Genomic DNA, 18,834 nt, shown 5'->3' on the forward strand with positions numbered 1-18,834 from the left:
AACTTCGCCGCCATCTTGGCCGGCTCCCGGAAATGACGTGGCTTCGCCGCCATCTTGGCCGGCTCCCGGAAATGACGTGGCTTCACCGCCATCTTGTCCGACGCTCAAAAGGGTCCCGCCACCAGCTTGTTGCCGCCTTGACGCTGCTAAGCTGCCACTCCCTCACTTGTTTCCCGCTACCGCTCATCCCTCGCCACCACCATATAACGGCGACTCCGGAAGAGCGCACCCTTCCACCCCTCAGCTTTACCCGCTCAACCCGCTGCCTACGCCACAGCGCCCTCAGACCTGGCTTCCCTTTACGGCCGAAGAGATCAAGACACTGCGAAAGGCCGTGAAAGAAGATGGTATAGGTAGCCCATATGTCCAACAATTGTTAGAAGAACTGGGAGTTCAACTTGCGCTCCCCTATGACTGGATTTCCTTAGCCCGCACCATCCTTCCGCCCGGTCAGTTTCTTGAATGGCGTGCCTATTATCAGCATGCTGTTGAGCAGCAAGTAGCAGAGAACGCCCGCATCGGTGTCAGAGATCCACCGGACGCCTACACCGGAATCAACGGCTTTGCTAATCCTCAGTCTTATGTCAATATAGATCCAGGGTTTTGGCAACGAGCAAAGAACCTTGTCCAGCGGTCATTTTCGCTAGTCTCCTCCAAGCAATCTACCAAATTTGCGCAAATGCTTCAAGACCCACAAGAGACCTTTCCTGCGTTTGTCGCACGCGTTCTAGAAGCCTGTCAGCGGAAAATCACCAATGAAGACGCCCAATTTATGTTAGCAAAAGAGCTTATTCTCGACGGATGCCTCGCACCCTTCCGGACTGTCATCCTCTCTCTTCGCGACAAGCAGATACACGAGTGGGTCTTAGCCTGCCGAGATATTGACCCTCAAACTAAAGCGCTTACTACTGCCTTCGCCTCCGCCATGGCTGTGTCCTCTGCCTCTGCTTCTGCCTGCTTTCGATGCGGTCAACCTGGTCATTTCATCCGCGAGTGCCCTCAACAAGCGGCTCCCCGCCCTGCCGAGGCACTGCGCCGACCGAGAGGCCCCCCCACACCATGCCCGCGCTGTGGAAAAGGGTACCATTGGGCTCCCGATTGCCGTTCCTCGCAACAGCCTTTAAACTTCCAACGGGGCAGGCCTCAGCCCCTCTCCCAAGAGGCCTTCAAGAGAGCTCCAAAGCCCTAATGTGGACAATGCCTATCACACGTCACCAGAAACCTTCCCTCGAGCTCAAAATCAACGGGCAGTGGCTTGAAGGGCTCTTAGACTCTGGTGCTGAAATCTCTTGTATTCCCTTTGAAATCGCTGCCTTCAACCACTGGCCCCTCGAAACCGGCCCTCAAGTCATTGGCGCCACGGGAGCTGCTACCTCCTGGAAGACATCACAGCCTTTGCATTGGAACGATCGAGAAGGTCACGAAGGCCAAATTCGTCCACTCGTCCTTTCTTCAGTTCAAACCATCCTGTGGGGACGAGATGTCCTCAGCCAGCTAAAAGCTCGAATCACCACAGAAGCCTTCTCAGCCGCGCTGCCCCCCCCCTTCTAGGGGCCACTGCTCCTGTCTCAAGACCTGACCCTATCCCTCTGGAATGGGACACAGAGGAGCCCATCTGGGTCGAGCAGTGGCCCTTGCCCGTGCACAAGTTACAGGCTCTCTCTGCCCTCGTCGAGGAACAACTACAAGCGGGGCACATTGAGCCGTCCACCAGTCCCTACAACTCACCAATCTTTGTCATTAACAAAAAAAACACTAGCAAGTTCCGCCTTCTCCACGACCTTCGAGAAATCAACAAGCACATCAAGCCGATGGGGTCACCCCAGCCAGGCTGCCCCCATCCTACTGCAGTCCCCCAGCATTTTCATGCGGCGACCATCGACATCAAGGACTGTTTTTTCTCCATTCCTCTTCACCCGCGGGACTGCCCACGATTTGCATTTACAGTCCCACGCACTAACAACCAGGGCGCAGCACGCCGATTCCAGTGGAGAGTGCTACCACAAGGTATGCGGAATAGCCCCACCATGTGCCAGCTTTATGTCAACTGTGCCCTCGAGCCGCTGCGCTCTCATTTCCAGCCTGAAGAAACATACATCATCCATTATATGGACGATCTTCTCTTAGCAGCGAGTTCTAGCACCCTTCTCAATGACCTGCTTTCTGCAGTGATGACCAACCTCTCAAGTCTCGGGCTTACCGTACAGTCAGACAAAATAAACCTCAAACCTCCTTTTCAATTCTTGGGTTTTCATTTCCATCACTTCATACAACCGTCAAGCCCTCAGCTGCACATCTCTCCCACTATGACACTGACTGAACTTCAGCAACTTTGTGGGCAAATCAATTGGCTTCGATCAGCTCTTCCCATCACGACAGCACAAATGCAGCCTCTCTTCGAGCTTCTGCAAACCAAAGATAGCCCACCTGCTGCAGTCCGGCAAAAGATCACCATCACCCGCGCTGCGCAAGAAGCCGTCCAACAAGTCAGTGATGCGCTTCAGCAATGCCGCCTCGAGCGATTCTCTCCAGATCTTCCAATCTTTGCCCTGGTTCTACCGACGCCGGTCACCCCGACAGGTCTCCTGTGGCAAGATGGTCCTCTTCTTTTTCTGCACACGTCAAAGAGCAAACTCCCAAAAATCTGCCCTTTCCTAAGGGCCTGGATTGCGTTGGCCACTGACTTAGTCTTCCTTTCCATACAAACGTATGGTATCCCACCGCACACTATTATTTGGCCTCTTGATGCCAAAGAAGTTTCTTCCCTTATTATGAACAATACCCAGATGCAGAGCTTAGTAGAGCTCTTTCGCGGCTCCTTTGATAATCACTACCCTCATCACCGTTTGCTGCAAGGGGTGTCTCAGTTAGCATTCTCTAACCCGTTCCGCCCGTTGCCTGCGCGGAACCCCATTCCATCAGCCATCACTGCCTTCACAGACGCCTCAAAAACAGCGTTTGCAGCCGTTATCTACACTCCTGGAAAACCTGAGCCCCAGCACTTAGTATTCGCCAATGACTTCTCTGTTCAAGTAGGCGAGCTCCTAGCGGTCGCAGCGGTCCTCAATCTCCACCCAAGCCAGCCTCTCAATATCTTTACAGACAGCCTATACACACTACAAGTTTGTCGCAGCCTGCCACTTGCCACCTTTTTGCCAGGCGATTCAAACATTGACCGAGCACTTGCCTTCATGCAGCGCTTACTTGAAACGAGACAGCAGCCCTGGTTCATCACACATTTGCGAAGTCATTCCAACCTTCCGGGGCCCCTTGCCCACGGCAACAACCTTGCCGATGCGGCGGTGTCAAGCTTTAGAGTATTTCCTTTAGCCTGCAAAGATTATGTTGTGGATGAAAATCTGCTTGGAGACCCCATCAACCACGCTAAGTTGCTGCACTCGCGGTTTCATTACTCAGCGCGGACAATTCGCAAGCTCTATCCAGAATTACCCGCTGAAACCTGCAAGCACCTAGTGCGCTCGTGCCGCGTGTGCGCCCCTCTCCTCCCTCTGGGGCCCCTGCAACCCCGAGGTGTCAACCCTCGCGGCCTCCGACCTAACTCGCGGTGGCAACTAGATGTCACTCATGTCAGCGCCTTCGGCCGCTTCAAGTATCTTCACGTAGCCATTGACACCTTTTCCCATCTGTGCTACGCGGTGCCCCTCGCAGGGGAGAGTGCCAAACATTGCATCAAGGCTCTTCGCCAAGCCATTCTGTTCATGGGAGTCCCGTGGGACCTCAAAACAGATAACGGGCCAGCATACCGCAGTGCTTCCTTTGCCAACTTTGTGCAAATGTATCACATCACACATCACTTCGGCATTCCGTATAACCCACAAGGACAAGGAATTGTCGAACGCACTCATCAACAGCTCAAGCTACTCATTCAAAAAGAGAAAGCCTCTTCCCCCCACAAAGCTCCAGCAGATGTTGTAACAGCTTGTCTCATCCATCACAATCTCCTAACTTTTGATAGTCAAGGACTCTCTCCCACGCATAAGCATTGGGGACCTATGTGGCCGCCTTCCCAAACTCCTGTGGTCTACTGGAAAGACCCAGCTTCCAATCGCTGGCAAGAAGAACCTGCCCCTCTGCTAGCACAAGGAAGAGGGTTCGCCTGTATTTTCCCAGAAACAGAACGACAGCCTCTTTGGGTCCCAGGAAGGTACATCCGGCCTGCAACACAGCAGCTTGACCTAGATGATATCCCGCGCCCACTAGCGCCAGACCCCGAAGACATCCCACGTCCTTTGATACCAGAACACAATGCTAATGGCAATGATTGAGACATCGGCCAAGCCCCCTCCTAAAAATGTTTCTATTCCAATAAGTGCTCTCTCTAAGTTTCTTTCTGCTGATTGCCCCTCCTCTATGGGGGCTCTTTTTTCCTTTTTGTCATTCCAGATCTTTCCAAAGACCCAACTCTGCACAAGAGAAGCCTCTGCTACCTCCGCAACCCGCCGTTGACAAGTGCCTGACCTTCACCAAAACGTGCCTTATAACCTATCAATAAAGGGAACTCACCGTGCAAATGCTCCTCAAGCTCCCCTCCCACCCACTCTTACTTTGCTTTTTTCTTGCAATTTTCATTTTTCTAACAATCTTTTCAGCTGTCTGTCTCGCAGCCACAGCCCCAACAGACTGGAACCTTCGTCAACGTCTTCTCCTCGCTATTGTCTGGTTGCTTCTAATTGCTATCCTCATCTCTCTTGTAGTCCTTCTCCCATGACCACTATGCGCCCCCAAGTACATTCATTTGAGCCTACTACCCCAACACCGTCGCCCATGGGGACCACACCAGCTCTCTCTCGCCGCGAACGACGTCGACAACGCTTCTTTGCCCGCCGTCTAAGCCGACTTTCTCTTGAAGATGATGACCCCATCGAACGCCAAATTCTTCAACTCCTCAGACAAGCCCGCTCTATCCAGACCCCTGCCTCCTGCCCCTCCACCCTCCCCCGTCTCATTCATCTCCTTATCCTCATGCTGTCTCTAGCCTCCTCTGCTACAGCCAACCTGAATCACCAGCCCTTCAATTGGACCCTCAGCCTCTGGCAGTTTGAAAAACTTCTCGCCTTCAACGTGACTGCTGGAGCCCCCTCCTTCACGCTGCACGTTTGCCGGCTAGCTGGATACGATCACACAGATACTAAAATCTCAAGCTCTGTTATAAATACATTTAACATGGGATACATCAGTAATAAGTTGCCACCCCGACCCAAGTGCTCAGGCACCCCTAGCAGTGGCCTTACTGGCCCCTACGGGAAAACTCTTTCCGGTTACTATATATGCCCCCCTTCAGTGAGAGGCTGTCATGATCCGACACATTACTACTGCCCATCCTGGGGCTGTGAAACCATAGCCTATGGCCTGTCTACAACCCCAAAAGACAAAGACCCATATCTCACTCTCAAGTATGGAAATCGATGGGACCGCGTCACACTTTCTGTCAAAGACCCTAATTCAGATCAGTGGTTCACAGGCCGCACTTGGGGGATCCGTCTGTATATGACCGAGTATGACCCTGGTGCCTTTTTTATTATAATGAAAAGACCTGTCTCCGCCCCACTCTCTGCTATTGGTCCCAACCACATCCTTAACCCTCCTCCCCCACCCACTGTTCACCTTCTTCCGTCCTCATCTACTCCCCTCAAAATCTCTTCCACCTCGACCGCCTTCGTTCCTTCTACTAGGTCCACTTCCCCCCCTGCTTCAGATTTACAACCACATCCTCTCATCTCCTCTAGTCCCTACTTCAAACTCCTAAACGCCTCCTATTTCTCTCTCAACGCCTCCCACCCCAACCTCACTCGCTCTTGCTGGTTGTGTCTTTCCCCCAGCCTCCCCCTCTATGATCCACTTGCTATTCCTTCACCACTCTTTACTTCCTCCACCGACGATTCCCCCTCTTCCTGCAATTGGAATCAATCTACTCATGTCCCACTCACTTTTACGCACATCTCTTCCAAAGGTTTATGCATTCACCCCCGTTCTTCTCGCACTCCCAGCCTTACAGCCTGTGCCAACTATACCTCCCAAAATATCTCTACCAAATACTTAATTCCTCTAAACACTACCCTATGGCTTTGCTCTTCCACCAGACTTACTCCATGCTTATCTGTTGCCACACTTAGCAAGACCAAAGAAACATGTGCTCTTATCCTCCTCACACCTCGAGTCATTTATCACACTCCTCTACATTTCTTTGAAGCCTTTGATCACACGCAAGAAGCTATTTACCTCCACAAACGCGAACCTATTACTGCTGTACTCACTGTCACTTCCCTCCTAGCTGCAGCTGGAGCTGCCACTGGTGTTGCAGCTCTAGCTACACAAGCATCTGCCCTCCAAAACCTCAGACAAGCAGTAGACTCTGATATCATCTACCTCCGTGATGCAGTCAAATACCTTAAAGACTCTCTTAATTCTCTCTCTGAAGTTGTCCTGCAAAACCGCCGAGGCCTTGACCTCCTCCTCCTTAAAGAAAGTGGCCTATGTGCTGCTCTAGGAGAAGAATGCTGCGTTTATGCTAACTATACCGGCTTAGTAGACTCTAGCTTAAAAGAACTTGAAAAAGGTCTCAACCAACGCCGACTTGAACGAGCCCAAACTGCTGGTTCCTGGGGCTTCCTGCAGCCCCTCCTCCCCTATCTCCTCCCGTTACTAACCCCAGTTCTGCTCATTGTCCTGGGCCTCACCGTCGGTCCCTGGGCCATTCGACAAATCATCCGCCTTGCCAAAGATCATGCTGACAGTGTATTCTCCTCATTTGTCCAAATTCATTACCAACGTCTCGTTGCTTCTGATTCCATTCCTCAATCTCGACCATGTCCTCGCCCCCCTTCCCACCGTACTTCCTGCCTGTAAGCTGCTTACTGTAGAACTCCCTGACCGTAGCCGCCGGCACGGGTTTGTTTCCCTCGGCGTAAAGGGCTTGGGTGCACCCCCCCGCCCCCCTTTATTGCTATACATCAGAGAAATTTTGCAGTTAAGTTAGCCACAGTGCTATCCACCCCAAAAAAGCAACATCAGGTTAGATATTTCATTTAGCACTAGCACGTACCGACTCTAAGGGCTATACATGCATCCTGATCAAATGCTATGTCATTTGCCCTTAGCCAGTCAATTCTGCCCCCTCACCCCTCGTCCTCCCCAGAGATACTCTGTTTTCATCTACTCTCCCTTATAAAACAGAAGGAGCAATTGTTGCTGCATCCCTTCCCCCAGCCTTTGTTATCTCCTTCCTCCAGCAGTTGCTGTCCTTCCCGCCAGTCCCGCCCACGTTGCCAATATATAATCTGCCTTCTTCCCTGGCTACTGCCTACCTCATAGCCGCCTGCACAACTCCGCCTATCCACTACCGCCCCGTAGTTAACCCGCCCCAGCTCCTGCCCCTCCCTCTAACCAACCCTATATAACCAAGTGTATTTCCGCAATAAAGCAGACTTGTTCCTGCGCTCAGGCTGTCTCCGTGGTTTTTACCGCGCGTCCCCCACGCCTGGAGAACCTAGGCCTACGCGCTGGCCTAGGGGCTTCCCGCCGAGCCGTGGAAGGCTGCCCGGACCTCGTGGGCCGCTAATCACTGCCAGCGAGCCCACACCCACACCTCCCCCATTCCGCACACTAACAACTTCTTTCATTAGTGTGGTATAGTCATTGTAACTGATGAGCACATTTTGGAACATTGCCACTAATCATGGATTATAGTTTACTTGTGGTGTATACTCTCTCCCACTCAATTGTGTAGGTTATGGCCGTATATGTAACAACACATATATGTCATTGCAATGTCACTCAGGACAATTCCAAGTCCTGAAATTGCCCCCATATTACCTCTTTGTCCCTCTCCCTGACTTCAGCACCTCCAGTGGTAACTGTCTCCACATTAATGACACAATTTCTTCCATAGCTAGAATCACAGTACATCTATAGTAGAACACCAAGAAGTACACTTTAGTGCATATTTTATTTTTTGTTTTAAGGAGGCACTGGGAACTGAATCTAGGACCTCCCATGTGGGAGGCAGGCACTCAACTGCTTGAGCTACATCTGCTCCCCATACTAGTTTTTTAATTATACAGTCTTTTATAATTCTTTCAGTGGTTACTCTAGAGATTGCAATATACACCTGTGATGTATTAGTCTATCTTAAATTAGTATTGGTATTATTTCCTGAACAACCAAGAATGTTATACAATAGTTAAACTTCACATACACCTATACCTTTTTTGTGCTATTGTTGTCAAATATTTTATAACTTATAAACTCCCTCTAAGACACTATTTTGTTACTTTAGACAATCAAAGCTATTTCATTTATTTACCCAGATATTTACTTTTTGTACTGCTCTGTTCCTTCCAGTAGTTCCATGTTTCCATCTAGAATAGTTTTTCTTTCATCTAAAGAATTTCTTCAGTATTTCTTGTGGGACAAGTATATTACAGAACACTTTTTTCAGCTTCTGTTTGAGAACAACTCGTTCACAAGGGGCTCTATATATACACCCCAGTCTACGTGAGAACAAGCAGCAACATGCAGTTAACTATCAGCATTACTCATAGTCTAAGGAATTCAAAAAACGTATCTCAAGGTACAAAGTCTACGTGTTCTATTTACTACAAAAATGTTATCTGCTCATCTTTTCTTTCAGCCTTTCACAGCTTCCTCCTGTTTGCCCCTGAACTCTTAATTACTGCATTCCTTAGGTTACAAGCATAGCCAAGGAAACAGCACATCTCCTTGCGAGACCACCGTGCCTCAATTTCCAACAGTAGGTATAAAATTATAGTTTTTGAATAATTTTTAAAAATTCCTTTTGACACTTTAAAGTCTGTACCTGACACTTAGCCTTTCATGACTTGTTTAAAAGTCTGCCTTCAGTTTATTGTTGCTCCTTGGAAAGTAATGTATATTTTTTCCTCTGGCTACTTGCAAGATTCTTTATCTTTCAGCCCCCTAGCTACCTAAGTGAGGAAATGGTTTTCTTTGTACTTATTCCTTTAGGGTTGCTGAGATTCCAGAATCTGGGTGGATGTATTGCAGTTTTGAAAATGTGAAACCATAATCTCTTCAAATATTTTTTCAGCTTTCTTTTTTCTATCCTATCAGGACACCAATTCCACTTATGTTAGACCTGATCATGTCCTTCCCATCTCTTAAGCTCTGTTCAGTGTTTTTCACTGTCTTTTAAAATATTGTTCAATTTGGATATTTTCTTTGTAACCTGCTTCAAGGTCATCAATTTTGTCTTTTTCTATTTCAGTCTTGTGTTAAATCCATTCAATGAGTCCTTAATTTCTTGTAATTCTAATTCTCTGTGGAAACTCTACATTTTTCAAAATCAATTCTATCAATTCTATTTTCTTTAACATAGTAATGATGTTTAAAATACTAGTCTGCTATCTCTTATAACTGTATCATCTATGGTCTGCTTCCATTGCCTACTTTTTCTAGTCATATTTATCTATTCTTCCTATGTCTGGTCAGTTTTACAGCTTTGAGATATAAACAAAATACAATAAATTGCATATATTTAAAGTATAAAATTTGATTAGTTTGGGCAAAGGTATACACCCATGAAACCACAACTCATAATAAGGAATGCCATTATCTCCAAATTTTCTCAGTCTCCTTTGTAATCTGTATCTTGGTCCACTGACCTATTTGTCTAGCATTAATACAACGGCATACTGTCTTTATTATATAGCTGTGTATTAAATTTTTATAGTCAGTTAAGTCTTTCAACTTAGTTATTTCTTTCCAAAGTTGTTTAGGCTATTTTAGGCCTTTGTATTTCCATATGAATTTTAGCATTGGCTCACTGACAGCTAGAAACATCAGCTGGCATTCTGATGGGTGATTGTGCTGAATCTATAGCTCAAACTGGCAAGGATTAAAATCTTAAAAATATTAAGTCTTCCAAGACACAAGCACAATACATCTCTCCATTCAGATCTTTAATTTCTTAGCAATGTTTTATAGTTTTCAGTGTACAGGCCTTGCTCGTCTTTTATTAGAATATTCCTGTTTTACATTTTAGGTTCTATTACAAATGATTTATTATTTAAAATTTCAATTTCTGATTGTTTTTTGCTAATATATAATTTAATTTACAATATACACAATTAATATTTGTATATTGTTTGTGTCAGACAACCTTAAATTCACTTACTAGTTCTGGCAGTCTTTTTTGGATTCCATCAGATTTTCCCTATTCATGTTGTTTGCAAATAAAGAGATCTTTACTTATTTCTTCTAATCTCCAGGCCTTTTTCAGTTCTTTTTCTTGACTTACTGCACTGGCTAGAACCTCCAGTACAAGGTTGAAGAGAAATGGTGGGTATGAATATTGTGGCTTTTCCTAATCCTAGACAGAAAGCACTCCATCTTTTTCATGCTCATCATTTTGTACATTTTGTATAAAAAAACAAACAAGTCTCCAGAGGATACAGTATTTCACCAAAGAGGGGTCTATTTTCTCTCATTAGGTTGGGGGAATGGCACAGCTATCAGTTGCTCAGGAGTAAACTGGGTTGGGCTGAGTTGCAATTTTAATAAAATTAAATCCACTTTCATTCATCCATTTCCTTGGGTCACCAAGAACTCAGCAAATGAATAGTTGGAAAATCAGCCACATGCCTGGAACTTACCAAGTTTTTCATCTCTTGCCAGTCCTTGACTACTAATCCCAGAATTGCCAAATGCCTCCAGGAAAGAAAACATCCAACAATTGTCAGCTTATCTTGTAAAGGCTCTCCCCATTCCCGGGGATATCAATTCATCTACTCCTTATGGCCACTACTGCTTTCTAGTTTCTTTAAAAATAGGACTTTTTAAATTTATCTGGCTTTAGTGTAGTTTTCAATGAGAACACTGCACTGCTGCAACACATATTCCTATCAGCAGAATTTCTCCCAATACATTCAAATCTGTATCTTTAATAATTATTTGGTGCCTTTAAATGGTGGGTGGGGAAGTGCTAACCAATGATTTATTGGCAGAAATTTAAATAAAGGGAAGGTAAATTTTTTCTACTTTGATTAAAATGCAGTGTTTCCAAGTAGCTAAATGTTCCAAACAACTAACATTTATTCTAAGTATTAAAATGGAAGGGTAAAATTTTTATCAACGGAGAGTAGGTAAACAAATTACTTGAAAATTTTGCCCCAGATAATTCAGAGTAGCTTACCTGCTCTGGACCTCCTCACTACCCAATTTTTAATGTCATATATCCCCATTCCCTCTTTTAAATGCATGTGATTATAAAAAAGTCCATTGCTACAGACTCTACAAAGTTGGATGTATTAACTTTCTTTATCCAAAAAAGGCCATATCTAGACACAATTACATAGAGTGGCACATTCTTTGAGATAACCATTTTTGGCTTAGTGAGACCAGAGAATATGGACTTTCTACAATGACCCACATACTTTAAAATGCTCATAAATTTTAAAAAGAAATCAGTGAGTGCAAAGAGAAGGTAAATACTTGTGACTTAAAATGAAATTCATAATTAAAATTATAACACAATAGTTTGCTTGTCTGGGGGAAAGAAAAAAAGCTAAACAAAACAATAATATATATAATATCAGTAATATCAATTTAATTTTCAACACTCTGGCAAAGGTTATCCTTAACTTAAAAATAATCAAAATTAAGTTCTTTTTGTCTTTCAAAGACAATGGGTTAACGTTTCATCAAAAGAAAAGAAACAGGTAATATTCCTAACAATCAAGATGCAGTTAAGATACTTACTGATATAGTAAGAGTTTCATTTTTGTGGTCAAAATTCATTTTTCCACAATAGGCCCGCTGAGATAATAAATTGTCGAAGTACAATTTACATCGTAAAGTCAAACATCTTGAAAAATAAAGAAATTAGGCACGTTAAAGAGGATAAAAACACAGAACTGTATATTCAATATGAACTAAGCATGTGAGAAGAGTAGACGAAAATATGCCAAAATGTTAATATTGGTTGACCACTTAATAAGTGATATTTTTGGAAGATTTTTCCCTTTGTGTATATCTATTCACTTACACATGTCCACATTTTTTTCAGTTCATTTACTTTTATGTTAATAACTATATATAAAACAAATAAAGATGTCATCCCACATTTAATTAACTATTTATATTAGTAAGTCAATACATAAGCCATCAATTAATTTGAAACCATTACACTAATGCATGTGATATCTAAATCTTGTCCTTAAAAGGCTTATACTCTAGTGTGGATAAGATAAATGGATACATTGCTCCTTCACCTGCCTGTCTCCCCAAAGTCAGAGTGAGCAATGAGGGTATAAGGATGATCTCTTATTATCCTATAATGCTATTTTATACATTGCCTGGCACAAGGTGAACTCCATCATTCCTTACCTATTTATTAGCTGGCATTCTATTTAAGGAGGGACTTTCCCTTATTCAATTGCTTTTTTACTTACTTACCTTCCTGTTTTTCAGTCTGGGCTCACAGATTCCTATTTTATTCATTGGGTTATCATCCACTACTGTCCTTATTTACTTTGATCCTCAAATTGTCCCCAACTTTGTCAGCGGGACTTCCCTCAAGCTGGCTCCTAGGTCACTTTATCATGAACCAACAATCTTTGTGTTTTGTATTTTTTGAGCCACGTCATTATTTGGCATAGCAAGCAGCATTATCTTGTACCATCCCTTCCCAGCTCTGGGATCAGAGAAGCCTTACTTCCTTTTAGTGGGGAGCGATATCTAGAAAATACATCTGGGTGATAGGTGACCAGGTATTTTTCTTAACATCTGTCCTCCTTAATGAGTCTAATGTTCATTCATTTCTTCAGAGTAACTAACACTTGATTCCTTTCCCTCCTTTATTCCTCAAACTACATTAAATCCCCACACTAGAAAATACTGACAGGCTTGAGGTTTGTTTTATTTTTATTTTTTTGCTGCCATATAAACCACAACTAATTGGTTTTCAGAACTTTTTGTTAAATTAAAAGCATGGAAATATATGCTTTTGGCTACCAGTAACTTTATAACAAAGGCTTTAACTTTTCTTTCTTTCAAAACTAATATGTACTCTTTAGCCCATTCACTGGACATCTAAGAGACTGTCCTCATAAAAAGGCAAGTTTCTCCAGGTTAAAGATAAAAGATTTATAACATTTGATCATCCTCATTGGCCTTTGAAAATTGAAGAAACATTATAATACATGTCAGTGGTGAGGAACCATAACAAGGTAAAAAGCTGTAAAACAATTATATGTGCAGAAAATGTAGTAAATAAAAAAGTTCTGGAAAACATTTTTGTACTGCTCCTGAAAAAGATGGAAAAACTAGAATTGGAATTGTACTTCTGCGTCTGGAAAAGATGGAATAATTGGAATTGGACTTACTTTTCTGCCTAAAACAACTAAAAAACTGGGGAAAATATATGAAGAGTTTTCAAATTCTGGATATCAGACAGTGTGCAGGGCAATGATCTCTGAAAGATGAGAAAAACTGAGATAAGCTCTAAGATTGCCCTGTATTATTATATGTAATAGTAATATTAGTAAACCCAGGCTGTGTCTGGCTGTCTACCTGCTTGAGGGCACAGACCTGGGAGTCCAGGGAGGGCAAGGAGACCCCATTTCACAAGGCAGAATACTAGAGAGGAGAGAAGTGCATCAAGAGGACTCTGAGCTCCCACAAGCAGTCCTCCTTGAGTCTTTGGTTGAGGACTGGTCACTGTGTATGAGGACACTAGTTGCTGGGACTGGGGAAAGAAACACCTGAAAGAAGCAAAGGGAATAATCCTTGAAACTCACACAGAGCCAGAAATAGTTCACATTTCCACCAGATAGAATGGAAAACCTTAAAATTTACAAGGTATCAGACAGAGTACTTAGAAAAGTATTGACTTAGAGGTAGGAAAAAAATTAGCCCTCAATTAAACGCTGCACTGGTTCCGCGCCTGATCAAGCTTAAAAGCAAATCCAAAAGGATAAAAATGAATATTATCTAATTTAAGTCCTAGTAACATACCTATAAAACTGAAAGACATTTCAAAAATTAATGTATAGTTTAGTTAAGGAATATGTAAAATGTGCAAAAGCCTATCTTTATGGCTTTATCTAAGTTCCTCTGTATTAGAGCCATATGCACATATATATGTATGTATATACGTACGTATTGCTATAGTCTTTTTTTTTTTTTTTTTAATGGTAGGCGAAGGAGTTTATTAAGAAACAAGAAAATGAGAAAAGTACACGGTCCAAGGCATGGACCACAGGGTACTGCAGGAAGAGTGGTGCGCGGGGAGCGCCAGGTCAGGGTTTTTAAAAAGTCTTTCCTCTCCCCTTTCGTAATGTTGGGGGTGGAGCCCCAGCTGTCTGCTGTTCAATTGGTTGCCACTATAGTCTTAAGATTGAGTATGAGCATAAAGACAGTTAAAATGCGTGTCACTGAGAGAATGCCACTGGGGGAAATTAGAGGAAAATGAAAGGAATTAGGATGCTTTACACCCTACTCTGTCAAAGAGCCATCTCTACCAAAGAACTGTCCTGTTTCTGTTTAGTTGGGATTACTCTATCCCTGTAAGTCTGCCCATCTCTGAGTATATTAACACTATCCAGGTTCCCTGGTTCTATATTCATTCATTCATTCATTAATATATCAAGTTCCTACTATATTTCAGGCACAAATTTAGGCACTAGAGGTACAGCAGGAAACAGAGTTTCTGCAATCAATGAGCTACACCATTTTAGAAGATGATGGTACATCAACTGAGATACTGCCTCAACAGGTCCAATAAACACTCATATGCCTTAAGAAGATGCAATGCCCAAGAATGAAAGAGGCTATTTTAAAATCAGTGAGCTCCCATCCAAAGGACCTATTTAAGCAGAGATTGAACATCTTTACTTGAGTTCTCTAGTAAAGGATATCTAGCAGAGAATTAGCTTACTACAAGGGTTCCTTCAAATTCAGAAATCTGATTATATTAATGCTAAGCACTAGCTGACAAAGCAAGCACTGACAGTTTCCTCAATAAATGAATCATAAGAAGGCTCTTTTAATTTAATGTGATTATTTATAAGGGATAATGTCAAAACAAAGAAAACACAAAAATACATAAGGTAATTTTCTAAGTCACTTACCTTCTAAACTGCTGATATGTTTTGTATCTATGGGTCATTATTTCTTCCAGTAATTTAATAAACCTTTTTAGAGTCCTTACTTTATTATCCAGATCAAGATAGGTCTCTCTTGCTTCTTGGTACTGCCTATTTTATGAACAAAATATTAAATAAATAAATCCCATTCAAAAGAACATATAGAAAAGTAAAATCACAAATATATTTAATTTAGGAGTGCTGAGGAGGCTGAGTAGTTAGTAGCAGATCCCAGAAACCTTGAGTCAAAACACACTCCCAGAATGAGAGTGCTAGTCTGTGTGGGAAGAACTATTCGTGAGGCTGTGAAGGAAAAAGCCCAAGCCCTGAAGAAGGCAAAGTATTTGAGGAAAATGCACTGGCAGAGGAGGCACACCTTAGAAAATGCCAGCAAATATATACCCTCTCAAAGTGAAGGGCTCAGAGTAGACGGCAAGAAATGCTTCCCTTGGTGACAGATGCCAATGAGGAAGCAAGGGAATGCAGGGTCACTATCAGAATCCCTCCTTCCTGAACAAGATAAAAGCAAAGAAGCAGAGGAGGCATGGCTATTCAAAAGTACAATGATGGAAAATAACACTCTGTTGTGAGGGAACAAAAATCTTGAGAAACAAATGAACAATAAAAAGGCATAAGCATAGCATCCATACATAGATACTTTTGGGGAAAAAAGAAGAGGTACAGAAGAGCTGCAAAAACTTTCCTTTACACAAAGAACACTTAAAAAGAATATTGCCACAAAGCAAACAAAAAGGCTAATTGAGCACCATGAATTAGGAAAAAAAAAAAAAATCATGAGGCAAGTAGTGCGAACCAGAAGGAATACCTCAAAGCCAAAATAAAATAACTCAAAGAACAGACAGGTAAACAACAGAAGGTGATAATCAGACAAGAGGAAGAGATTAAGGCAGAACCTGAAGAACCCAAGGAGGGGAAGCCAGGGTTAAACAAAAATATAATCACAGAAAAACCAGAAGATGTATGGGACAAACAGACAGCAAAGAAAACACATTAAGGAACAGAGAGAACAGAAACAAGAAAAGCAGACAAAATCTAAAAATCCAAAATGGCTGGACCAAATGATAATTAAAGGATGTCCAACATATGTATAATCTAAGACCCAAAAATGAAAAGACAAGCAAATGAATACTGGATTCTTTACTGGAGGAAAGGTAGTGAGAAGTGACAAAATTGCAATCGGACTGTATATTAACCTGCATTTTAAAACTGTATTATACAGCGTAAGAGATTGTTTTGTTCTTAGGAAATATATGCCGAAATACTGATATATAAAGGGTCATGATACATGCAGATACACTCAAATGACAAGCAAAAAAGGTGTATGTGTAGTTTGAATGGAATAGCCAGAAACAGCAGCTATGTATAGTGGGGCAAGCATAGAGAGATTGAGAGGTGTGGAATTTTCTTGTCTTTTTATTATTATTACTGAAATAATGAAAATGTTCTAATAATGACTGAAGTGATGAACACACAACTATATGATTATAGCAAATACTACTGACTGCACACTTTGGATGACTTGTTGGTATAAAAAACAACAAAAAATAATTAGTATGTTAACGTAAAAAAAGTATATCTGTGTATGTATATGTAGGCTACACACTATATATATGTATAGGCTTTCAATAATGTTTAGAACCTTATGAATTTGAGTATTTATAATAATGTAATGTAAGTTTATGTCAACCAAATCCAGGCAATTTCTCCATCCAATACAGTATTAATTCAGATGGGAAAATTCATTAGGACTCAAATTTCATCTGGGGCCCAGCTGCTTCTTACATTATTATTATAATTATTAATCTTATTTGACAACGGATAGGATGAAAAACATTATCTGTGTGCTTAGTGGAATATGAAATTAAAATAATTTTTTGCACAGAAAACTGAATGTAGCTTTTTTCCACAGGATAATTTCAATAAATTAGAAACAGAAAAAACATTATAAAGCCACAGTAATTAAAGTAGTATGCTTTTTAATAACTGTCTATTGAATCTACAATTATCTCAAAGAATAGTTCAACGTAAAAAAAAAAAGTATGCTACTGGCCCATGAATAGAAAGTGTCATAGACTTAGAATACAAGCCAAGTGAGTTCTTTCATAGTCTTAGAGTGGAGAAGACCTTTAAAACTAGTTTAAAATCTATAAGGCATAAATGAAAAAGTTAACACTGATTACATAAAAATTTTGGTATTGTAAAAACACACCATAGACTATTAAAAAAAAAAGACAAGCTGAAAAAAATACTCGTTACTTAGTTCTTAAAATCTGATCTCTTTAAATATATGAATAACTCTTAGTAATTAGTAAGATTCACAGAAAAATGAAAAAAAGTACATGAAAGGTTCACAGAAAAAAAAATGGCCTTTAATACATGAAAAGATGTTCAACCTCATTCAATATAAGAGAAATGCAAATTAAAAACTACACCAAGATCTGTTTTTTTGTTTTTGAAGATTTATTTATTTATTTCTCTCCCCTCCCCCCACCCCAGTTGTTTGTTCTCTGTGCTATTCACTGCGTGTTCTTCTTTGTCTGCTTCTGTTGTTGTCAGCGGCACAGGAATTTGTGTTTCTTTTTCTTGCATCATCTTGTTGTGTCAGCTCTCTGTGTGTGCTGCACCATTCCTGGGCAGGCTGCACTTCCTTTCGCACTGGGCGGCTCTCCTTACAGGGCGCACTCCTTGTGCGTGGGGCTCCCGTACGCGGGGGACACCCCTGTGTGGCAGGGCACTCCCTGCATGCATCAGCACTGCGTGTGGGCCAGCTCCACACGGGTCAAGGAGGCCCGGGGTTTGAACCGTGGACCTCCCATGTGGTAGGCGGACGCCCTAACCACTGGGCCAAGTCCCTTCTTCTTTACTATATTTATGCCAACATCAAAAGGGCATTTGGGGGGAGAGGATGGGGCTCAAGCAGTTGAGCACCTGTCTCTCACATGGGAGGTCCTGAGTTCAGTTTCCGGTACCTCCTAAAAAAGCAACAAGCAGACAGTAAAAAGGAGCAATGAGCAGACAATGAGAAAAAAACAATGAGCAGACAACGAGGAAAAACAACAAGCAGACAACGAGCAAGACAATCTGCAAAAACAAATGAGCGGGGAGTAGTTGTGGCTCAAGCAGTTGAGCATCCACCTCCCACATGGGAAGTCCCATGTTCGGTTCCTTGTGCCTCCTCAAGAAAAAAACAATGAGCAAAAAACAACAAGCAAACAGACAAAGGAGTTGCAATACCCACTCTTCAGTACACTGGTCTCACCCAGGACAACTAACAAGGAAGTGATGATGGAAAACCACCACAACAAAGAACTGAGAAAGTTTACAATTGGCTGTATGGGACTGAAACCCCTTCTGAATTAGAGGTGGAGTGGGTATCACCATTCCAGAATCCTTAGGATTGGGGAATAGAATAAGGACTAGAGTTGACTGACTGGCATTCTACTATAGACTTATTGTGATTCTAGCAATGGACGAACTTATATCACTGATGTGGAGGCAGTGGCCACTGAAGTTCTGAGGTCAGGGAGAGGGAAAATGGGTGTAATATACTGGCATTTCCTAGACTCTGCAATTGTCCTGACATTACAACAACAGATACAAGCCATTATATATCTTGCCATAACTTACAGAATTGTGTGGGAGAGAGTGTAAACTACACTGTAAACTATAGTCC

At 42.5% G+C, this 18,834-nt stretch overlaps 1 protein-coding gene across 4 annotated transcripts in view; it reads right to left on the reverse strand.

Annotated features, from left to right (window-relative positions):
* Window positions 1-18,834, reverse strand: part of SMC6 (structural maintenance of chromosomes 6) — a 169,350-nt gene that overhangs the window by 13,186 nt on the left and 137,330 nt on the right. For all 4 annotated transcript variants that reach the window (XM_058288093.2, XM_058288094.2, XM_058288091.2 and 1 more), the window contains 2 exons: window positions 15,126-15,251; window positions 11,755-11,860 (listed from right to left, as the gene is read on the reverse strand). In XM_058288093.2, coding sequence (XP_058144076.2) covers window positions 11,755-11,860; window positions 15,126-15,251 — 232 coding nt within the window. The remainder of the gene's footprint in view (window positions 1-11,754; window positions 11,861-15,125; window positions 15,252-18,834) is intronic.

This window comes from Dasypus novemcinctus, chromosome 25 (assembly GCF_030445035.2).
Source record: "Dasypus novemcinctus isolate mDasNov1 chromosome 25, mDasNov1.1.hap2, whole genome shotgun sequence".
NCBI classification, from domain to species: Eukaryota; Metazoa; Chordata; class Mammalia; order Cingulata; family Dasypodidae; genus Dasypus; species Dasypus novemcinctus.